A 24,139-nucleotide genomic window follows, 5' to 3' on the forward strand; every position below is an offset into this window, starting at 1 on the left:
TATGTGGAAAATAGTCATTAGGCCAGTGGGCGATAAATCAGACATTGCAGGATCTGAGAGTTACTCCTCGGGCTGCTTAGGTCCTAATTTAGACCCAGCCTATCTGTATTGACGGCCGAGTCTCCGATGTTTAATAAGTAAACCTCGACGTGTCAGGTTATGATTAAACTGTCCTAGGAGTACTGCAAGCAAATGAAACTGTCACATATATTTCCCCGGGGCCCAAATTTCTCATGACCTCAAAGCATCATGTAGTAAAGTAAACTTTCCACTCATGTATATTAACGGCCCATACACAAAAACAGCCCAACTCAGTGGTGACCATTCATCAAAAGAATCTGTTCCCCTGGGAGGCAGTGAGTTCTCAGTGGAAGTATTTAAACAGAGACTAGATGAGATTCTTGCATAGATGACCTTGAAGTTGCTTTCAGCTCTGAGTTTACTCTAGTTTAAGATCCCTCCTTACAGGTTAGAGTGCAAGTTCTCCACACTTGTGTTCCAAGCTGTCCTGAAGGCCCAGACTACCTTCTCAGCCCCCTCGGCCATCCCGTCCCCGAATCCTTCAGCCAGTTCCTACTGCTAGACAGTTGCATGTCCACACCACTGTGCTTTGCCCAGGCTGTCCTGTATCCACAGTGCCTTTCTTCCTTCTCTGCCTCTTAGACTAAGGCCCAGCTGACGTCCTACACAGCATGGAGCCATCCCCCAAATCCACATCGCCTTGGCCGAACTAAGCTAGGGATGGCAATAAGCAATGGTGTGTGCTGGAGCCAGCTTCTGCCTTTGCACTTGTTGAATATTCAGGATTTTTGTGGCTGGTGTTAAACCACTGGTTGGTACCTTGGAATCAGCCATGGTGGGAATATTAATGTCATAGAAATTTACAGATGGTACAGATTAGGGCTTTTCCCTCACAGAGACTCAGTTTAGCAGCACATCAGTGCAAATAAGCTTTATCTCCCTTTTTAGCTCCCGTGGAGTGGTTGAGGTTGGCTGGGGTTGGGGTTGTGAAGGATCCTGCATCTGAGACAGGGAAATGTGTGGCGAGGGATTAGTGATGTCGGCCTGGGTGTGAGGGCTGGGAAGTCGCCGTCTCCAACCAAAGCCAGGACTATCTCCTCTGAGCTCCCACAGCATTCTCTGCCTCTACTGCTTGGCACTCTGCACAAGCCCTTTGGGGCCCTTTCTTATGCAGACCTCATCTACACTTACTTCATTCTTCATCCATTTATCATGGTTTTAGAGTCAGAATTTGTTTCTCAACTCTGCCACTTGCTCGCTGTGAGACCACGGAGAAGTCATTTAACCTCTCTGAGCCCATTCCTTTAACTGCATAATGGCTTTGACTCGCACCCTGTGGTGTCTTAGAAAGGTAGACCCAAGCCCTGAAAAGGCAAGGAGCTACCTCTACAGAATATGAGAACCCCCAAACCCTCCTTCCCAGCCACTTCTCCCCCAGGACTCCTCACTTCCCTGGCTCATCCTTCCCCTTGGAGAGAGTACCTTGGTTGCAGAGGGCTCCAGTGAATCCAGGGAGGCACTCACAGATGCCGCTGACGTGGTGGCAAGGCCCACTACTGTGCACGCAGAGGGGGCACGGCTGGGCGCAGCCATGGCCATAGAACCCAGGGGGGCAGACTGGGAGCAAAGGGGAGATGGCAGTCAGCAGCTCAAGGGGCTGCAGCCAGCCTGGCCACCCGTCTAGTCCCACATAATGATGAAGGGAGGCTTCCCCAAAATCTGGCAGGAGCTGCCCCCACCCCACACCTTGGAGGGCCCATCCCTTTCTGCAGAGAGCTGTGGTCCTTTTTCCACCGAGAAGCTGGTCTGGGCCCTGAACCTGGGGGTAGAAAAGCCAGGGCAGGGAGAGAGGGGACTAGAGGGAGGAATCTGATGGGGGTTGACTCTGAAAGCCCAGCCTCTCTCAAGCCAAGACTGATTCCAACTGGGAAGGGGTAGAGAGGATGAGCATCTGAGGTCTGCAGAACGGCGGGGCTCAGCCTTACTTCTCTGGCATAATGGTCCTCTGAAGCCAGGGGCACACTCGCAGCTCCCATCCTCTGGGGAGCAGGATCCACCGTTCTCACAGCTGCAGGAGACAGAGCAGTTGGGGCCCCAGCGACCGGGTGCACATGTGCTGTCGCAACGGATGCCTGTGGGCCAGAGGGTCAGTGGTAAGAGGGGTGAGGACAAAAGGAAGAATGATGGCGGGGGGGCACTCTGCAGAATAAAGAGGTGCAGGCTAGTACAGTTCATCTGGGAATGTGGAAGAAAACCCCAGCCAAGGCTTGGCTCATCAGGGAGGGCTCCAGGAAGAAGTGATGCCCAAACTGAGTCCTAAGCGGCAAGGAAGAATTGACCAGGTAAAGGAAACCCTCCAGAGCTGGAGGCAGGAGAGAATCATGCCTTGAAAGAAGGTACAGTATGGTGCAGCTGAACCATCAAGTACAAAATGGAGTGTGGCAAGAGATGAGAGTGTAGGACTAAGAAGGGACCAGATCATGAAGGGCCTCCTTGCCTTTTGACATCTTAGCTGGTATCCAAGGTTGGGCATGGGAGAAACCAACTATTGGGCATGAGTGTAGTTATGGGGGCTGCACAGCTGGGAGTGAGCTACGTGCCCACCCATTAGCAGGCACCCCTGGGCCTTGCTGTATCCCAGCCAACCATCCCCAGGGTACAGGCCTACAGGGGGGTTGGGTCTTTTAATATTCTATTGACCACAGTCCTCAGTGCAGTATGTTTTTTATATCATATGTGCACATATTTGTGTAATACCAGTGCTTTGCAGAATGACATTTACTGTCACTGTGTGTGATAAACTCTGATCTTTTCTCTGTACTATATGTATTCTGTTTAAAAATTTAAAAAAAACTAGTTGTGACCCAACCAATTGATTTAATGACCCTCAGTTTGATAAACAGCCACCTATAAGGGAATGGATAGAATTTCTCAATAAGAAAGAAAAAGAAGGCCTACACAGTTTTTTTGTGCTGAGAAAGAAGACATAGGTATTGAGGTGATTATAGCCCAAAAGCTACGAAGGAATTTCAAAAGGCTTGAGGCTGATGTCCCAGTTCTGGGGGTGGGGTTTCCTCCCAGGCATTAGGAGAATGGATGGTGTTGGCCCTGGAGACCACCTTGGCTCTGGAAGATGAGTATCAGAAGCTCAGAGAGTAGAATTAGTTTAAAAATCATGTCTGCCTCATTACAAGGACAGAGATTGTGAGACAGAGAAAGAAAGAGGGAAGAAGACACTCAGGCCCAGTGAACAGTCAGCCGTAGCAGCAGCAGGAGAGCTCTGGGACCAGTTTAGAGGCAGGTTAGGATCACACAAGCCCAGCTGGGCCAGTGAGCCAAGGGGAGGGAGGGCAGAACAGCCAGAGAGCGAAAAGGAGGGGATGCGAAAGGCACGCTCACCCTCCAGTGCTCCAGTCTAGTCTGGTGCCTGCCCCTTCCTCCCCAAGCCTCCCCACTGGGGCGCTTCGGGTGCCACCCTCCAGGAAATAGGGCCTCCGCGTGGAGGGAGGGAATGAGGTCTCTCCCCAGTGAGGATCCGGCAGACACATTCCACCCTGGACAAGAGCATCGATTGAATGAGGGGAGCCTGGGGAAGGGGAGACCACGAAGCTATTCAAAGCTGTGGATACATCTTCAGGTCTCCCCTTCATGAGGCACACCAAAAGCTGTGATCTGTCTCAAGGAATTCTTTTCCTGTGGTTGTTGAAAAGCCCAGATCAAACTGTAGCCCAAGGGATTCTGCCGTTCTTGGGGGCACCCTGGACTGAGGCAGAGCTCCTCTGTCTGATGGGCTGTGACGCCAGCTGTGCCTCCTGTGCTCTTCGTAGCTGACCAGGCACATGTCCCCCTGAACACTGCTCTCCTAAAGCTACGTGCAGACATGACTGTGATTAATAAAACACCATGCTTGCTAAGGCAGCCCTGAATTCACGGCAGCTTGTCGTTACTATCTTTTCTCCCAATCAGTGGATATTAAAACTATAGCTACTCTCATGTGGGATCCTCAAAATGTTTTCATGTCAAAAAAAGGCCCCCTTTTTTAGAGATCGAGAACACAGGCATAAGGTTATCACGCTCAGATTGCAGGTGGCTGCAAGGGCCCACCAGGTTCTAGGATTTGGCAATGACTATATTCCAAGCCTGGTTCTGTGGGAGTGGGGCTCCTGTTTAAGGTTCTTATATGATCTTAGGGCTCCCTGAAACCTAAGTCACTGCTACCTAAGTGGGGAGAAGGGTCCAGGGTTTCCCCTTAGTGGATACCCCAGTTTTACTTGTATGGTTAAAGGGGCTGACCTTGGCCTGGTGGGAGGCTCTCAACTGCAGTTTCTGAAGCATAGCTTCATCAATTATCTTTTCTAGGCCCCATTTTCCCTATAGTTTCATGAGGATAATAATCCCCCTTAGAGGTCCCTCTCCTTACTCCTAAGGCATTGCCCTGTTTTGGTGGGTAAAACAAGGCTAAGAATCCATCTATTGAGACCTCTAGTTCATGTCACAAGGCCTACAGCAACACAGCAGACCACATCCTTCAAGGTCAGCGTAGGGCCCTCCTCCAGGAAAACTTCCCGGATGTCTGCTTAGGGATTCAAGCATCTATTTGATAGCAGCGTACAGGTTTGTCCCTACCTATTAATGTGTGTTTCATACGTATGAGTCTTTTCTCCCCTGCCCGCAATTTAGAGACAGAAACCATGGCTTATGGTCACTTCTGACCCTCCTTATTCAGTGCTTCTAATGGAGAGGGATGCCATCTGGGTCATCTTTGCATCTCCAGTGCCCAACACAGTGTCTGGCATATGGTAGGTGTTCAGGGACTATTACCATGACCGAATCTTGCCGTTTACTGCTGGCCTGACACAGTGCTAGCTACATGGTGGTTGCCAAATAAGGACTTGGTGATTGCTTGAGTCAGCAAATGTTAATTGAGTGAATAAATGGCTCCCCCTTACAATGCAATCCAGAGTCTCCCATCCTACTGGCATGAATGTCCTGAGACCTCGGGCAACTCCCTTTCCTCATCTGTAGTATGAGGAGGTTGGAGTACGTCATCCTGAAGGTCTCCTTCACCTCAGGGGCAAAAAACATATGGTTATAGGCCAGCTTCTTTCAGTTTATTTAAATAAACATTTAATAAGCACCTACTATAGGCAGGGTGAAGTGAATTAGACATGATGCCGGTTGTCAAGAAGCCGGTGGCTTATGGGGACAAGGGGAGAAGACATGTGCCACTTAGAGCAAAACTGGTGTTGAGCAAAGGCACCAGCGATATGCGAGGGGCGAGGAAGTCAGAGCAGACTTCTTGGGGCAGGGCGGAGAGGGGAGCGCTCCTGAGCGGGAGGCTGAGGCCTCTGCCCTGTCCTCTCCCTACCCCTCCTTGGTCCCTCTTCACTTGACAAAACTCAGGACATCAGTCGCTCCTTTGAGATGACTTCAGGACCACATTTGGGGAAATTAGCTTTAGAACGACAGAGGCCTAGCTGAAAGGTTGTCTATCAAAGACAGAATTTTTAAGCACCAGATGTCATTAAAATCTTACTGGCTCACTCGAAATTAAGGCAATGAAAAATTAAAGAGATTTCCACTTGACTCCAGCTAAGAATCTAGCGTACTGGTGATTAGGGTGGAGTTTCACCCACAAGGGGCAGGGCAGGGGTGCCAGGTCAGAAATGCTACAGAGGAAGTGGTGTCCCTGGCTCAGCTGCTCAGGTACTTTCTGCTGGTGGACAACAGAGGCTCTTCAGCAACCTGGTATAAATTATTTATCTGAAGATGTACACTGCCAGCATCACCTGCATTTCTTTCACCTTGCTGTCCACCATTTTGGGACTATGTTCATTCAGGATGTCATTGTTAAGCTACTGTAGTCATGGCTTGCATTTCCTGAGCACTTACTATGTGCCAGGCACTGTTAGCATTTACAGGTCTTAATGCATTTAAGCTTCAAAATGACCCTACAGTTGTGAGGATTATAATGATCTGCATTTTATGGATGAAGAATTCAGGCCCTGAGTGGTTAAAGGACTTGCCTAAGGTATAAACCCAGGTGGTCTGGCTCCAGCTCTGTGTTCTCAACCACCGGGTCATCCTGTGTCAGTGTGTGGCAGTGGTGACCAAGGTGGACGTGGCCCCTGCCTCCATAGAGCTGATGGTCTAGCTGGGGAGGCAGATGATAAATACTCAAATCAGAGTTCAGGGACAACTGAGGTAAGTAGTGTGAAAGGAAAATGTAGGTATTAGGAGAATTAATAAAAGGGACTCTTATATAGTCTTGGCCAGGTTGGGCTGTAGCAGGGAGAGAGCCTTCCCATAAGAAGTAACCTGTAAGCTGAAATCTGGTGGATGAGAAGGCATTGTCAGGTGAGGAGAAAAGAGTGATGCAGGCGGAGGGAAAGTACATACCAAGGCCTGGAGTCAGGATGGTGCTTGGCCTAGGCAGCTGGAGTGTAGGAATGAAAGGAGGGAGCAAAGAGAGGTGGAGGAGTTGGGCAGGGCCAGATCATACGGGCCCTGTAGCACCACAAGGATTCTAGATTTTGTGTTAGTGCCATGGGAACACTGAGGCATTCTGAGCAGGGACCGATACGAACAGATCTGGGTTTTGAAAAGTTCATTCTGGCCACTGTGTGTAGAATAGATGCAGCTGGGCAAGAGGGGAGGCCCAGAGATCAAATGGGAGGCCAAGCCAGTGCCAGAAAAGGGAGGGTGCTCAGTGGACCAGGATGGTGTCAGTGGGATGGAGAAGGGATGGAGTCACCATGTGTTTAGGAGGTAAGCTGACAGGACACGTATGGGGACTAGGACTCTGAGCTTGGGCAAAGGAGAAAGTCCTTTGTCCCTGTCTCCACCATGTCCTCTGCAAACACAGACTGAGAATCTATACCCACCACATGTCAGCTTTTATCTGATTTTTTTACTGGTTTGTCCCTAGCCCTTAGAACAGAGTCTGCACGTAATAGGTGTTCAATAAAGAACTGAATGGAATGGAGAACTGAGGCCTAGAGGAGACAAAGGGACAGTGCGTATGTCAGGAGCATTAAGAAGTGAAGGATAAAGAGAGCAATCAAGAAAAGTTGAATACCAAGAACCCAATTTCACAGGGCCTGGGTGGTGGTGAGGCAGAGGGGGGTTACCTGTCCATCCCGCCAGGCAGCAGCAGTGGCCTGTGACAGGATCACAGCCATCAGCGTGGCTGCAGTCACAGTGCTCAGTGCAGTTCAACCCAAATGTGCCATCCTGCAGAGAGAAGGGGGAGAGAGAAATGATCAGACTTAGACCCTCAGAGATTCACAGAGTTCTTCTGGATTCTGATGACAATACTGAGCTGCTGCCCACAGGGTTGCAGAGAGACTGGGGCTGGAGCATGGTGAGGACACTTTTTATAATTGGTGGTCAGCATGGCCATGAGGCCACTCCAAATAATCCTTTGAATTAGTAGGAGTATGGGGCTTGGAAGGAGAGAAGTGATGGCCCTGCCCTACCTTTCAGTGGTTAAGCTCAGAGGGCTGTAATGATCATTAGCTAAATTGTAAATTTAGAATGCACTTTGTAAATTATAACACATTGATCATATGATGAATGAATGATTTATTCTTTGTTACTAGGGAAGAAGGTGGCAACCAACATTTGTTGCATGCTCATTAGGTATCAAGAACCTTATATAACTAATTTCTCTGCATCCTTAACAACAAACTATGAGATGGTTCCATTATATTCATAATTTAAAGATGAGAGAGATGGTTAGATAGGTAAAGTAACATGCTGAAGGTAACACAGTTAGGATATGGCAAAGTCAGAATTTGAACCCAGGGCTGTAAGTATCTTAGACTAAGATCAGGAGATGAAATCCAGGTGGTTATTGCTGGATAGTACGTGGTTTAGTCCTCCCACACCCTGATTATAAAATTATATGCTGTTGGAACCGGAAGGAAGCTTAGATATTAATTATTAAGGAAAGGCAACTCTAATGGATTAGGAAGGGATGTCCTGTAAGTGTTATGAAGAATTCTGAAGATGCATTTGGGCCCAACTAAGTGTGCTAAAGTCAATTAATGTTTACAAAGAGCAGAAGGGGAAAGTAATGCCATATACTACACCTGCCAAGTATTTGCCATTTTATAGATGAGAAGGCTGAGACCCAAAGTAGGAAAGTGGTCACAGAGGTTAGAACTAGAGCTGAGACCTGAATCCAAGTGTCCCACCTCCTGGCCCAGTGCTCTTCTCTGTGCACCTCTGTGGACAAAGTAATTGCAGGACGGGCATGAGGGGATGCTGGGCCTACCTGGCCCTCCTCTGCCCTAAGCACTCACCGGACAGGGCAGTTCACAGGTGTCTCCCAGCCAGCCAGCGGTGCAGGAGCAGGAGCCATCTGTGGGGCTGCAGGCGGCCCCGTTGGCACAGGTGCAGCTCTCATTGCAGTTCAGGCCCCATGTCCCACTGGGACATGGCAAGGCACAGTCCAGGCCCTGCCACCCTGAGGGGAGGGAAAGGGGGCTGTTACCCCTCCAACTTGGCTCAGCACAGCTTTCTGCCTGCTCCCCAGATCTGTACATGGCATTCCACCCAAACCACTGCTTCTCAGATTGCTGGGTTAGATCACACATCCCACAAAGAGCCCACTCAGAGACACAGCAAGGCTATTGTGAAAGCCGAATTAGAACCCATGTCTCCTGCCTCCATTCTGTTCCTGCTGTAGGTGCATGATTCCTCTGGGGACAAGGAACCAGCTGAGGTATGGAGGGCCATCTCTACCCAGGATGGAGTCAGGCAGCTTGTTTTATTTTATGGCCATTTGTTTTCAGGACAGGCTGGTTTCCCCTTCTGAGGCTGGTCCCTGGCCTGTTTGCCCTCAGATCCGTGTCTCCCCTTCCCCCGCTCTGTTCTGTATCACTGGAGGCCAACCCTGAGGTTGCAGCTGCACGTCCTGGGCTCCCGCTCAGCTGGCTCCCAGATGGCCTTGACAATGGGGCACCTGGCCCACAGACTGGAGGGCAGGAGCTAGAAGGATGCCAGGTGTCCCCTCTCCTTTCTCTGCTTTGGGCAGGGCCTCTAGTGGTGCTTGTGTCTCCCCTGTGCTCCAGCCACTCTGTCCATGTCCCAGCACCCACCAAGCGGCCTTCATTCCCAAGCTCTGGGAATGCCACTTGGTCCCTTTGTCCTTCCCACCCCTGGAGTAGTAGCTCCTCCAACAGCTTCTAAGCTCTGGTTTGCTCACCTTCCCCTGTATGCTCCTTCAGCTCTTCTAACACCATTGTAACTAATCCCCTTTATTACATTCCTGCTACTGAAATCCCTGGCATGGTTTCCTTGGCCGGGATCTGACATTTAGGCTCCCTGACCCTGCCTGTGGGTGGGTGGGGGCAGTATGCACATCTGAGGGGGTGGAATGGGGCAAGAAGACACATTACCTTCCTTGCAGGTGCAGGAGCCATCTACTGGGGAGCAGGTGCCACCGTTGTTACAGCTACAGACAGACGAGCAGTTGGGGCCGTAGGTCCCTGCTGCACAGGGAACTGCACAGACCTCTCCCTGGAAAAGGAGGGGGTGGATTTTGGATCAGAAGTTCCATACTAGGTGGCTGTGGTAGACCAATGCCCACCCCCATCCCCTGAGGTCTATGTTCTAATTCCTGGAACCTGTGAATATGTTAACATTACATGACAAAAGGGACTTTGCAGCCGGGATTAAGGATCTTGAGATGGGGAGTGGATCTTGGATTATCCAGATGGGCTCAAACTAATCACATGAGTCCTTAAAAGTGGAAGATGGTCAGAGAAGCTCAGAGAGATCTGCAGTAAGGCCTGCGCCTGCCTACACTGGCTTTGAAGATGGAGGAAGGGGTCATGAGCCAAGGAATGTGGTGGCCTCTAGAAGTTAGGATCAACCCTCATTTTATAGCCAGCAAGAAAATGGGGACCTCAGTCCTACAACCCTAGGAGCTAAATTCTGCCAATATCCTGAATGAGTAGGCAATGGATTCTCCCCTATTGTCTGGTCTAAGAATGGCTCTCCTGCTACCACACTGACTCTGGGCCTCCCTAGGGGCTCTTGTGAAAAGGGAAATCCAGGCCAGATCCTGGTCTCTGGTTCCACGCTATACCCTGCCATCTGCCCCAAGCCTGCCCGGCCAGGCTGAGGGTAAGAAGCACAGCTGGGAAAATTACCCTGTTGGTCTCTACTCATCCTGGCATCTGCTCAGGGAGACAGGCCTGCCAAGCAGACTAGGATCTTAGAGATATCAAATTCCCTGCCTTCAGGGGAAGGAGACCAAAAGTCTTATCAGTCACGTGTGGCTTTTGAAATCAGTCTCCCCAGCTTTCGTCACCAAGGACCTTGTTAGTATCCTCCCTCTACAATGTCTTCTCACTGGGAAGACACTGCTGTCCCTCTGTGCTGGTGTCTAAGGCCAGTCACGTATTGAACAGGTGCATTTTGGCCAGTGACCACATGCCATGTGACTCTGGTGGCAGCATCTTGCCCACCAACCATGACCTAGAAATTCCAATTATGTCACCTACAGCCAATCAGAACTTCTGATCAGCGCCAGCAACCTGAGCTATCACACAGAGTTAATTCAGTTCTAATTAAAAGCAAAAGAAAAACCTTGGTGTTTTAGTTAGCTTCATCACAGCTAATGGAAGATTGCCTGTAGGCTTTGTGAAATGTTCAAAACTGCTCTTGGCAACCTGCTCCAGCCCTTGCAGGGGTCTAGCTGGCAACCACTGGCTGTGCTGTCTCTAAGGGCCCTTCAGCTCGGCTCTCTGAGCATCTTCTTGTCTGAAGCAGAGGTCTTAACCCAAAGGAGGGAGGAATGGTGGGAACAGAGGCCCAGTGGTGGGAGTCCTCTGGGGACTCTAATAATCATTCCAGATGCATGGCCATCTACTCTGCCAGTATATGGCCTGGGCCTGGCCTCATACCCACCTTTAATGGTGGGGGGACAGCGCACTATGTTAGAGCTGGAATCACTTGGTCTAGCTGCCTTGTTTCACAGGTGAGGAAACAGGCCAAAAGAGGGGAAGTGACTTGCCCAAGGTCATAGAGCCAATGGTAGACAGACATGGGTTTGGAACTTCAATCTTCTGGCTTCCATTTCAAGCACAGGATGCTAAGAGCCCAGACGTGAAAACTCTGGGATAGCCTATACTGCCCCTGCTCATACAGACAGCAAACTCACCCCCTATGCACAGGGCATCCAGAGGACATGGCCCTGATCTCGAAGAAGGGACACCTGCTGAGGCCCAGATGGTTTGGCCCTTTCTCAGCACCTGAAAGTTGATACTTGGGAGTCCTTATATTCTTCTCTATTCCCATTTCACCTCCACAGACCATAGGCCGCAGCCCAGGAAAGGAATGCTCTACCTTCCACAGAGGCAGGTTGCAGTTTCCAGACTCTGCTGGGGGAAGCCTGCCTGTCCTGCTCAGCATCTTCGTTTTGTGAATGGAGGACAGGTGTGAAAACCTCCTCCCATTTAAAGGCCTGTTAATTACAGATGCAGCATTGGCTATTAACATCTTGAACTTGATTTGAAAGAGCTACTGGTGGAATGGAACCCCTGGAGCTGGTCCTGCTAAAGAGATGCAAATCTCCCCTCCACCTTCCACCTGCCTCCTCACACAACATGGCAACACGGGCCCAGACCCTGGTGGGTAATGCGTTATATGTTCCATTAAATTTGTTTCAAATGCTGTTTATTGAATTTTCTCCCCTGCAATATGCTGCTTTGTAGTTTGGCCCCGTTAGGAAAATGAATCAACAGCTGGGCTTCTCATGTTGATCATCCATTTTCCTTGCAATGGGCAGGAGGTTAATGAGTATTTTTTGGAGCAGAAGATGGAGAGTGGTTGGCCCTCCCTCACCCAAAAGAGGGAGGCAGTTGTGCAAGTTTGTGTTGGGGTCCTCTTCCTCTTAAATACACTGTGAGTGGGAGGCAGTGTAAATGGAGTGGAACAGGGTTCTATAGATCCAGGCGGAGCTGGTGGGCATGCTCCTCCAGCCTGTGGGTGCTCAGCAGAGATGCTCTGGGACAGGCAACCAGGGAAGTTGCCCTAGCCCATGTGTCTCCTTGTTGGAGGAGTAGGGATGATTTAGGGAGGAAAGGGCCCTGGACCTGGGGTCAGGGTACATGGGCTTAAGTGAGGCAAAAGCACTGACTCAAGGTGATCTGGCCTCATCTGTTCACCCATTCAGTCCACAAATGTTTGTTGAATGTCTATTATAGGCCAGGTACCGTGTGATAGGCCCTGGTCTCGCTAACGATTACACCAGACCAGATGCCACGTAAGGTCCCTGTGTCTTAAGTTTCCTCCTGCCCTTCCACTTCCAGAGAAGGTTTCTGTTACTTGCTCCTTTGTGGCACTTACCACGATTTTAATTGAATAAAAAAAAATCAATTTACCAGATAGTAAGTTCCATGAAGGTAAGGACTGGGTCTGTTTTTTCCAACCCTGTGGCCCCAGCCCTAGCACAGTACCTCGCCCACAGTGGATGCTCAATGCATATGTATTGAATTAACTCAGTCATTTAGGAAATGTTTTTTAAATGCTAGTAGTGTCAGAACTGTGCTAGGCCAGGGGTTACACAGTGGGCAGAACAGCTTGTCCCTCATGGAGTTTACCGACTAGGGGCTGGAGCAGGGTGAGCACAAGATGAGGCTATGACATGAGAGGGGTGCTAGCTAGTCCCCTCCCCACTTCCAGATGTTCGGCACAGCCTTCAGTGACCTCCCCCAGGCCTCTGGTAGCACCTGTTCTCCGGTTCTCCCCTGCTATTCCTAGAGATTCAGGGTCGCCAAGCAGGCTGATTTTGCTGTCTGGTGTCACATCAATGCCAGTAGCACACATGTGGAATGTGCTTTAATGTTTGCAAAGCTCCTTGCCAGGCAAGTGTCTACTGTTTGCCAGAGTGCCAGTCCTGGGCTGCTTCACTCCCCCTACTCACCCTTCTTGGTCACCCTCACTCCCAGCTCCAAGGACTCAGGCAGTGGGATTCCCAGGCAGGGAGCCTCCTTTATGATTTGTGAAAGAGTGAATGGCCCACAAGGTGAAGAAAGAACAGCTTGGATTGGACACCAGCCACGAAGGCTTCTCTAACACAGAGCAAACCTCACTGGACCTAATTAGTGTGTCACTGATAAAGCAGCAACTGACAGTGGATGCATGTTGCAGAAAAGAAACTGCATAAGCCATGGGGAGCAGAGGGCCAGGGAGATGAAAGGTAGGGAAGGGCTGAAGGTTAGACATGGAAACCCATGTCTGTCCAAAATGAATAGGTTATCAGTGACATGAGCCTACTCTGTATAGTTGTGCAGGCTGTGCACTGCATAACTCTAGTGGTATCACTCACAACAGTCATCATAGTTTGTGTATATACTACATCAATTTTCTAGTAGATGTTACGAGAATGTTGTGAGAAAGGGGTACCTTTTTCTAAATTGCTATATATACAGCACAAATATGTTATCTAATTCTGATTCTTCAAAATGGTCTTTTTAGAGGAGCACAGATTCTTTCAAATGGTTCTGATACCAAGACATTTCCAGGAGACCTGAAAGTCAGTCCTGCTAAAGAGATGCTAAAGGAAGGATATTTGGGGTCGAGTTCAGGCCAAGTCACTTACCGGCTGCATGACCTGGGGTCGTCCTAGAGACTCAGCCGCTGTCCTGGTAAAATAAAGTTTCTTTGCTGCTGTCCACTGATGCCCTTGTCTTATCTGTAAGCTCCTTCCTCTTTTCCAGCCGTTCCCTCCCCGAGAGTCTCTCCTGAGTTTGGAGAAGGTGTCTCAGGCTAAAAAGGGCTTATTGAGCACGCTTAAGAGGCATTCATATCTTATCAGGAGACTCCCAAGTCTAAAATCCCTGGAGATGCTCTTGTATGCAAGGTCTGTGCACAGATGGCAGCCTCTGGAGAGGGGTGAGCAGGGGCTCTAGTTGTCAGCACTGCCCACGCCCCTTTCCCCTACAGACAGGGCTGGCTCATTGGCTTGGACAGACTGACCCAGCCTCACTGCTGGACACTGCAGGAAGGGGACTCAGATTTTTAACCACTCCCCTGGTGCCATCCTGTGCCAGGCACTTTTTGTCCCTTGTCTCTTTTTTTTTTTTCCCTTGTCTCTTTTTGTTCTTATAACAGCCCTGTGGGGAAGGAATTCCCTCCCTAGAGAGAGAACTAATCTAGAGAGAGGCCAGACTTAGGCTGGAGGGGTCAATTTGCCCTAAGCTACCCTATGGAAAGACATTGGCTGACCCCACAGCCAAGGGCCTCGCCCTTGGGCCAGGCTGCATTGAGTGCAGACAGGTTGGCCGTGACAGGGACCCAAATGTCCTGAGCACCTATTATATGCCAGGCCCTGTATGAGCTGACTTCCTACCCATGTTAAATGTTGCTGTGTAAAAAGTGCCAAAAAATATCACTCTAAACTCCTGGGAAAGCCTATGTTGGGTATTAGGCGAGGACCTCATGAACATTTAGAGGAACATTTAACATGTTAAGTGCTGTTAAATGTTGACAGTGGAGGAAGGAAAGGCTAGCAGGGGATCATGATTGGAAGTCTTTGGGGACATTTGTGTCTTATGTTAGGAGGCTCTTGAGTCTAAAAAACTTCAAGACTTGAAACAATACAGCTAAGATGGTGGAATAACAGGCAGTGGGAGTGAGAGTTGGACCGGGTATTGGGGCAACACTGTCAATAATGGATATCCTCTGAAAGAGGTAAAGCTGGTGGTAGTGATGATGACGGTGGCACTGGTGCTGGTGGTGACCCAGGATGCTATCAGCACCGCACACATGGGCAGGCCTGAGCCCTTGTTAATAGGAAGGCGCTTCCGAGGACAGCTCTGCCTTCCCAGCCCCAGCCTCACCTCCCTCTCCCTGCTCCCCGAGGGCTGGGCCCTGTCCAGAGCTTTTATGTTCCCTGGAGGACTGGGGGTTGGGATGCTTCCAGCCACAAAGGATCAGGGCCTCTCTCACAGGCCTTCTGAGAACAGAACAAGGCTTCCCTGCAAAGGGAATCTTGGGGAGTGTCTGGGCAAACCCTGACAGCATATGGCCCCAGTCACTCTGCATTAGGTATCATGACTCCCTTAGTGGCTTTAAAAAGTGCCAAAAAATATCACTGTAAACTCCTGGGAAAGCCTATGTTGGGTATTAGGCGAGGACCTCATGAACATTTAGAGGAATGTGTGAGCAGAACGTGAAGGGTGGGGAGGGCACAACATGAGACCGCAGCACGGGAGAGATACAGGCAGGCCACCTCCCTACTTCCAGGTGTTCTGCAGCCTGTTTTTGGTGAGCCTGTATGTGTGCAAGCAGTGGTACACACTCCTGATGTATTTCATGTGAATAATATACTTGGGCCCTCTGTATGCTAGATGTACATATGCTTTGCCTGTGTTGAAGGTTAGGAATAGGATTTAGGTTTGCTGTCCCAGTGTCCTGGCTTGGAGGGTCCCACCATGTGTGGTCCATGCAGTGTGGTGTGTGTATGTTCTATGTCAGTGGTGTGACAGCCAGGGGGTAGACATAGCATCTGCGTGTCAGACCTCATCCTGGCCATAGAGCCCTAGGGGTGACCCAATGCCACAGGCTTTGAGCCTGATGTGCATGGGGTGGATATGCTGTGCCCACACTGTAGGGGTTGGATATATGGTGTGTGGGGGCATGTGCATTGCAGAACCCAGGTCCTCTGGGGTGGCAGCTGGGTGGTGTGGACCCAGGGTAGTGGCCTGCAGAGCCAGTGTCTGACTACAATGACAGCGACAGTGTCCCAAGTGGGAACCAGATTGTGGGGACCCTCCAAGCCAAGTGCAGCACATTCATGATTTAGGGGATACTTCTAAATTACCTGTGCATTTATTCAGTGAGTATTTACTGATCACACTCTGCTCAGGAGATTGTGCCAGGCCTGGGGGTGGGCTGGGGTTAGGAGGGTGGCAGATGGGAAAAGGGTAGGGACAGTGGTGAATCAGACTGACATGTCCCCCAGCAGCTTTCTGTTTACCAGACAGGACAGATATATCCACCATGTGCCACCAGAATGGGCATGCCAGTGTACTATGGAAGGTTGGGTCCCAATGGGAGGAAAGCAGGAAGGCTTTACGAGGAGGTGGCAACTGAGCTGAGCTTGGACGGGTGCACTGACAAGGTCTGGCCAGGAGGATGGAGAGCAACGGCATTCCAGGGAAGGGACAGACTGAATAAGGATGGAGGTGGGGCCGGACATGGCTGAGTGGGTCTCCAGGGTGAGGCAATCTACTTGGATTTGCAGCAGTGCCAGGGCTGCGTGGCAGCAGTGGGACAGAAGCCTGCACGTCAGGAAGGCCTCGAGTACAAGGCTTCAAACTCTGGCCTAAAGACAAAGGTGGGTCCCTGAGAGCAGGCAAATGACTCAGTGTCCCAGCCTATTTTTAGGAAGCCTCTGAAGGCAGGGGCTACTCCTTTCTGTTTGAGAGAAGTTGAAAGTCCAGTCTCAGACAAATCCAGTTGCTAATTGATTGTGGAATCATTAACAAAACCCAACAACTTTAGACTGAATGCAAAGAAAGCCGAGAAGTTGAAACCTGAGATGATTTACTGGGGAACAAAAAAGGAGTGAGTGGGGGAAAGGCTGTTCCTACTGTCCATGGTCTGTCCCTCCCATCCCCCAACTCCTGTAAATTATTCACATCTTTATAAAGCTGGTTTCCTGTGGATTTTTCTGGCTTCTAGTGGTTTCTCAGTCAAATTCTCATAGAATGCTTCACTACACATAATGTGGGCCTGGAACGTGCTCCCCACTTAAGGCTCTGAGGCCTCCGCGGGGCGTGTTGGAAGGGAGCTCAGTTTCAGATCAGATGTCCTTGTGGGAAGGGACGAGGTGGCCTCCAGCCTAGGGCTGCAGCAAGGGAAAGGAGGGCACAGGAGGGGTTTGTCCTGACAGCATTTGCCCGGGGAGCAGCTCAGCTCTGGGCTTGAGAGTGGGGAGGGCTGAGATGCTCAGAGTTGTGTAGCCTTGCTGAACCTATTACCTTATGTGTAAAATGGCAACAGTGGCATCTAACTTCAGAGGGTGGTGAGCACACAGGAGATGACGGCTATGACAGCATTTTGTCATGGAAGAACTGTGGTACGGATGGGTGTCATGGTGATGACCGGGTGCTCCATCCACAGCACCACCTGGGAAACTGGCACTTCCCCTGGGCTGTGTCACAGGTGATGAGTGCCCTATAGCTTGATGCCACTTCCAAATTCAGCTCTCGTGGCTGGAGCACCCCTGTGGCCATGGTTAAGTTTTCATCCTGCGGGGAGGCAGTGAGGATCAATCTGGGTTTGTCCACAGAACAGGCAGGTCAGAGAGAGGTGGCGGAAGGCCTCATCAAGCCCAGGGGCTCTGCAACCTGACTACTGGGTTCAGGTCTTGGCTCTGACACTTACAGACCTTGCTCAACTTACTTTTCTTAGATTTCTTAGATTTATTGGGGTATAACTGACAAACTGGGTTACTGACTTCTCTGTGTCTCAGTTGCCCTACCTGCAAAATGGGAATTACAGTAGTACTTTCCTCCAAGGGTACTGGTAAAGAGTAACTAGCTAATATGCATGATATTCTTAGAACAGGGCCTAGCCCCAAGTGGGTGCTATCAGTGCTTTGGGCGTTTTGATTATTACACAGGGACCCCTAAGAGCCTCGGCCTGAGGAAAGAAACTAAGATTTACCCACTCTTTGCCACTTTTGTAGTGCTTGCTCCGCTTCTCCCTCACTACCATCCTGCAAGGTACTCCACATGAGAGGCGAGCAAGGGGAGGCTAAAAGGTGAACCTACTGTGGCCACCCAGGTGGTGAGCAGTGGGGCTAAGATTTGAACTCAGGTTTCCCTGACTCAAAGCCCATGCTCTCCCGACTCTGCCAAGCATCCTGTACTGAAGAAATGGGGGAGTCATGGGAACCAGCATCTGTTGGGGACTTAGGCTGTGATGTCACCTTCACCCTACACAGGGTGTGGAGTTCAAGGGCAGCACTGTCTTGTCACGGCCCCCCTCAAGACTGCAGTGGATCCCTCTTGCCTGCTGAATTCAGCTGGGTCCCTACCCAGCATGCAGGGCCCAGCCTCTTCCCAGTATTTTCCTTCACCCTACACCCCTTTCCCTACACCCCTGCTCATCTGAGCCATCTGGGCCTGAAGGCTGAGGAGCCCCTGCCTCAGGGAATTAACACTCTTCTTCACAATTTCTAGGAGAGATGAGAATAATTATTTAGTATGTTTTTGGAGAGGAGTTGATGTTTTGTTTTGTTTTACATTTATCCCCATTGTTAGTTTTGCTGTTAGCCCCACCTTAAAGTAATTTATTCATGACCTTTTTCTGCAACATCTTTCATTTTCCAGACACAATCACTTCTTCTGGAAGGAATCCACCCCCCTCACCCCCCCACCCAACCCCCCATCTATAATTACCTCTGCAGATGGGATTACTGGGGCCAATGACTATGGGGTTGGGGGAGGTGACTGGGGAGGGGCCGTGCTGGGGAGGGTCTTGGAACTTGAGGGCTGGAAGGGAGTGGGTTCTTTGTTCCAGACCCGCAGCCTTGGTGGGGGAGCTGGTCAGGGGACCTGGGGTCCATGCTCCCCTCAAACCTCTGGGTCACACACCCTGGCACTTCTTCCAGCCCTTCCCAACAATGTGCTTAATCTCAGTTTCACACCAGCCCTAGCATACAGGGAGTAAGGTTTATGCCCCATTTTGCAGGAGATTAAGTTAATGCACAGAGAGGTAAAATGACTTAGGCAAAGTCAAAAAGTGATGAGGTCGCAGAGCCGGGGTTGGAGCCCAGGTCTGACTCCTGGTGGGCCTTCTCAGCACTGACCTCCCCCACTGCATGGCTGTCCTGAGGCAAGCGTGGCTTTGGAGCCATTAGCCCTGGGCCCAGCTCGATGCCCTCACAAGTTATGTCATCTTGGACAAGACACCTAACCACTTTGAACTTCACTTTCCTCATCTGTGACATAGAGCTAACAATATTCAATCCACATTCTCCACAGGAGAGCTGTGAGACTCTCAAGCTCAGGTGTGAAAGCTGGGTAAACTGTCAAGTGCTGCCTCCAAATAAGGAGGGAGGTGGAGGGTCCCAGCCTACCTCCCCCTGAAGACAAAGGCAGGAGGTCACTAGGCGCCAGTGAAGAAACAACATTGCTGGGGTTGTCCCCTTCCTTAGGAAAAGGTCTGAGAGGGGCTCAAAGCTGCTTATTCACCACGGATCCACACCCTTACCCTCTCCAGCCTGAAAGCATAGGCACTGGATTCAAACAGCTATAGGCTTGGCTCCTGGTGGCCATTTGCCAACTAGGGGAGGTTATCTACCTCTCTGAGCCTCAGTTTCCTCGCCTGCAAAGTGGGGATCCCAACAATCTCTACCTACAGGGCTACTGTGAGGATTAAGTAAAATAACACATGCGGAGTAAATAACATATGCCTGGCCTAGGGCTTGCCTCAGTCACTCAGTGCCCCACCCTTCAGAGTCTGTGGAGTGGCCAGGACTGGGACCCGCAGGGGCAGAAACCCCGTCAACACCAGAGACTTAGACAAAAAAATAACCTGGGAGTGTTAAAAGCTAGGGGCACTGATGAGGACAGGGGGAGCATGGCAGGGAGAGGGTGGTGTGACATGGGGAACGTTCATTTTTTGGAACAGAAGAATTGGCAGTTTTCCCTAATAAAGCGACAAACTATGGTGTCCCAGAGGGGTAAGGCGGGACTCAGCCTTAGTGACATAAAACCAATTTTCCCTATTTTGTTCTGTGGATGAATTGCCAACATGACCTAACACTTTGGAGAACCCCCAGCCCCATCCCTCTCTGCCCTGGGAAAAACCAGTAGGTGTCTGCTCTGGGGACAGTAAACTCATGAGATGGAGGTGAAAGTGGAAAACACATCAGAGTGGGAGTTATGTCACCTGCTTTCTATCCCAGTTTTGCCAGTGATTTGCTGTGTGATTTGAGATAAGTCACTTTCCCTCTTTGGGTGTTGGTTTCCTCCTTTGCAAAAGGAGAGGGTGCACTAGGGAAATGCTAAGCATTCTTCCAACTCTGCCATTATGAAGAATAATTCCCGTTTTGTGCTAACATTGACCCTGAAGGGCAGGCGTTATTAACCCTATTTACAGATGGGAAATGGGGGCTCGAAGAGGCTGTGTATGTTGCCTAAGGTCTCAGCTGCTGACTGACAGACTTGGGATTCCAATCCAGGACTGTCTGACCCCAAAGTCCATGCCCTTTGCCTCCTGTGTGTCATCTCTATGAAACTATATAAGGAACCTTGGCAGTCATTTATCAAGCACTTGCTACATGCTGGGCTTTGTTCTAAGCATTGTACATATTTTATCTAATTCAATCCTCAGAATAACATTAGAACATAATACCATTCTTTGCCCTGTTTTATAGATGAAAAACTAGAGCCTGAGAAGTGTAAGTAACTGGGCCAACACCATTCAGCCGGTGATGGTAGAGCTGGGATTTGAGTACTTGAGTATGTGCGCATATGTGTTTATATTTTTGGATCATTTCTGCTATTTTGCACTATCTGTGCTCCCTGTTCACATGGGCATGGCAGCTAGAAGGTGAATTCCTCATCTGCAGCACAGTGTCCAGGAAAATCTTTTACTATAACAATTAGGAAGCTAGTCAAGACTGGTGTCGGTGTGTGCGGCGGGGGTGGGGGGGATGAGGGATGAGAAGCTGCTTTTCTACTCTTAGGGCTAATAGTTTACAGACCTTGGTTTGATAAAGAACAAAACAATTAGATCAGGAAACGCACAAACATTATATGCATGCCACCTGTCTATAATTTTCAGTCCGCATTCTTTTCTGGCCCCGCGGCTGCCCTCGCTCCCCAGTTCCAGCTCAGGAGCCACACAAGAGGCAGACACACACTTTGCCCAGCTTGGGGGAGAAGGCTGGGGGAGGGTGAAGTCTGTAAAGGACATCAGAAACCTTGGAGGAAAATTCAATCGCCGCTCCGCTGATCTGGATTTTCATAACTCTCACCCGCTCCTGGCTTCCCTGGCCAGAGCAGCTGAGGTTTGCATATGACCTACCGACAGCACAGAGAAAGGGGAGAAAAATGTGGAAACGAGTTTCTTCATTTGGGTGATGGAGTGTTCACTCCCCTCACCAGCATGCAAGGTTCAATAACGGCAGACAGGGCTTCAAAAAATTGCAGCATAAATAGATGAGCCCTTTAAGGTAATAGAAATTCTGTCATCTAGAGGAGAAATATAGGCCCCTAATCCCTTGGGAGGGGACACCAGGTCCTTCTCCCCCGCCTCCCACACTCCTCGTCCCCATTATAGCTGGAGCTGAAAGCGAGCATCTGTGCTGAGGAATGACCAGAGGGCCCCTTATCTCCCAGGGCTCCATGCGGGAAGGAGGTCTGGGAAATCAAGTCTTTGCAGTACAGTAAGTGACCTCACAGACTGTTCACTCCAGGTGCCAATGTGGCAGCAATTAGTCCTAGAGCAGTGGAGGAGGCTTCATCAGGCTGGCCACCTAGGTGAGGCCTTAATTAAAGAAAGCTAGTCAGCAGAGGAGCATGGAGGGGCTGAGAAACCAGACTTTTCCCCCCTGTGATGAGAAAGTCTACTCTCGGTTCTGCAGCTGCCCCTGGGAACCCAGGAGCCCTCGGCAATCCTGCTGCTCCCCAGCCAGGAGGAAGTTTCAACTTAACTGCTCCCTTCCTCTTGCCCCCTTTTCTACCTGTATCCCCAAACAGGGCTCTCAGGCCAGGATCAGTCAACTTCTTCAGGTGGGGGACCCCTTGGGGTAAATAACAGCAGTGGCAGGATCAACAACAGCATGATGATAATAGCTATTACTTGTTGGGAGGTATAAATACGCCAGCTATTCTAGTTAATGTATATGTACTAATTAATTTAGCCCAATAATCCAATGGGCTTTATTGTTATTCCCCTTTCACATAGGAGAAAATGGCAGCACAGAGAGGTGAAGTATCTTGCCCAAGGCACAGCTAATAAGCAGCAAAGCTGGTATTTGGAGCCAGGGAATCTAGCTCCATAGTTTCTGAGTAACTACTACACAGTATTGCTTAAGGTAGAAGCTCACACCATGTGCCCAAAGAACCAGAGATGCTGTTGGGAACGGCCTCTGCAGTCCTACTGCAGCTACCTGTTTACCTGAACTGCAGAGAAGCCAGGGGAGTAGATTCAAGCTCTAGCCCTGCTCGCAAGGCCCCTTGAGAAATGCCATGAATTTCCTTCCTATAAAGGTCAGTTCTGGAAACTTATGCTTTAAGGTCATTCATTGCTCTTTCCAAGAATTTCAAAGAGAGTATATTGGGCAAGGTGTTCATGTGGTAGGCATGGGGGTGGAGGGAAAGCAGTAGGTCAGGTTTGGAAGGAGATGAACTCTCAGAAGGAGGTATATGCTATGGGAACAGAGGAGATGGAAGGGTTAATTCTGAAGAGAGGACTATTCAGGGAAGGCTTCTTGGAAGAGGCAGCCTTTGATCTTAGCGTGAAAGGCTGAGAAGGATTTTCATAAAGAAAGAGAGTGCAGAGGGCATGCTAAGGAAATGGAAAAGCTTGAGAAAAGGCACAGGCAGAGGCCCCAAAGAAAACACTGTGTTTGGGGAAAAGTGAGTTATGTTGACCATAGCACAGGTTTGTGCAGGACTTAGTAGGGGATGAAGTTAGGCTAGACTGACTAGTTTTAAGGGCAGGTTACAAAAGATGGGATTTGAGCTTTTTTTTGGTGGGTAATGAGAAGCTCTGGAGAGGGGTGGTGTGACTCAAACCTCCAAGTGGATGGATAGCTCCACTTAGTCTCCTCAACCACGATTCAGCCACTTCCTCCTCACTTCCTGGTTCATCCCTTACGTGGACACTCCCAGGACTGCTGGCCTGAACCCCCATCGTGTGACCCTCACTCTGCTCTCCCCCACCCCTGTTCACGTGTTCTGACTGGGTGAGGATGCTGGGTTCTAAGAGGGCGAGAGCAACCGCAGAGCAGAAGTGCGGGGGAGCTGTCCATGGTGCTGAAACAATGCCACCCCCAATTTTAAGCATTAACTTTTTAACAACTGGCTCCCACACCGTTGTTACTTTGGGGCAAAGAATTTCATCCCCATTTTACAAATGAGAAATAGAAGTCTGAAAATAGCAGAGCCAGAGACAGGAAGTTGATCTTTTGCCTTCCAGCCCAGGGCTCTTTCCCCGCAGCCAGCAGCCCCAGTGTGATTCAGCTTAAAGCACACCCCAAATGATGCCATTGCTGCTGCCAAGCTGACAGGGAACATGCCCAGACTGTCTTCCTCCATCTCTGTGTCCATTTCCCCAAATACTGACAGGCATGTCCATCCCACAGTGTCTCCTGAGACGGACCATTCAGGGTGACCCACAGGTAACTGGGTGGACCTGCCTGAAAGAGCAGCTGTGCTTGTTCCTGGCTCTGCTCCAGTGGGAACCGCTGGGTGTAGTTTATCCTGACACTCTCCTTGCAGGGAAGTGCTGGCCTTAGGGGAAGCGATGTTCCCTCACCACTCTCATAGTTGACCAATAATTACTACCATTTTACCAGGTGTTCACTGTGTTCCAGACACTGATTTTCCATATGAAGCTTCTCATTCTCATGACAAAGTCTCCTCTCCTCTCCTCTGAACAGATGAGGAAATTCAGGCTTAGGTGGGATATGTGACTTGCCAGTAGGCAGACTGGGGATTGGAGGGCCAAGATTTGAACCCAGATTTGTGTGATTCCATGGTGACCCATCAATCAAAGCCTATCATCTAACATGAGCGTTCAGGGGCTCCCACAACTACTGGCTTTGTGATTCTGGGCAAGTTACTTATCCTGTTTGAACTTCAGCTCATTTTTAAATTGAGGAATGTTCAAGTGCACCTCAGGACAGCTCTTATGAGGAATAGAGTCGAAGCATATGCTGCAAGGACTCAGTGTTTGCTGCTAGTTGTGAATATAATAATTACTGGGCACAAGCTCTTTGAAGGTTGGATGGGCGTCTGATTAGCCCTTCCTTACCCCCAGCTACCCACTAAGTCCTTGGCAGATTAAATATTCAGTGTCCTGGTAAGGAAAGAGGAAGTGTGTGAGGGCCGGCCATCCAGAGTGCCAGGCAGGGCTT

General features: G+C 49.9%; 1 protein-coding gene across 9 annotated transcripts in view; it reads right to left on the reverse strand.

Moving 5' to 3' along the window:
* MEGF11 (multiple EGF like domains 11) overlaps positions 1–24,139 on the reverse strand; it is a 333,487-nt gene that overhangs the window by 25,165 nt on the left and 284,183 nt on the right. For all 9 annotated transcript variants that reach the window (XR_008992643.1, XM_036932243.2, XM_036932236.2 and 6 more), the window contains exons 11-15: positions 9,426–9,546; positions 8,328–8,491; positions 7,152–7,254; positions 2,007–2,153; positions 1,504–1,638 (exon numbers count right to left, since the gene is read on the reverse strand). Coding sequence is in view for 8 of the 9 variants with exons in the window: in XM_036932243.2 (XP_036788138.2) it covers positions 1,504–1,638; positions 2,007–2,153; positions 7,152–7,254; positions 8,328–8,491; positions 9,426–9,546 (670 nt within the window). In the remaining variant the exon portion in view is untranslated. The remainder of the gene's footprint in view (positions 1–1,503; positions 1,639–2,006; positions 2,154–7,151; positions 7,255–8,327; positions 8,492–9,425; positions 9,547–24,139) is intronic.

This window comes from Manis pentadactyla, chromosome 11 (assembly GCF_030020395.1).
Source record: "Manis pentadactyla isolate mManPen7 chromosome 11, mManPen7.hap1, whole genome shotgun sequence".
NCBI lineage: Eukaryota > Metazoa > Chordata > Mammalia > Pholidota > Manidae > Manis > Manis pentadactyla.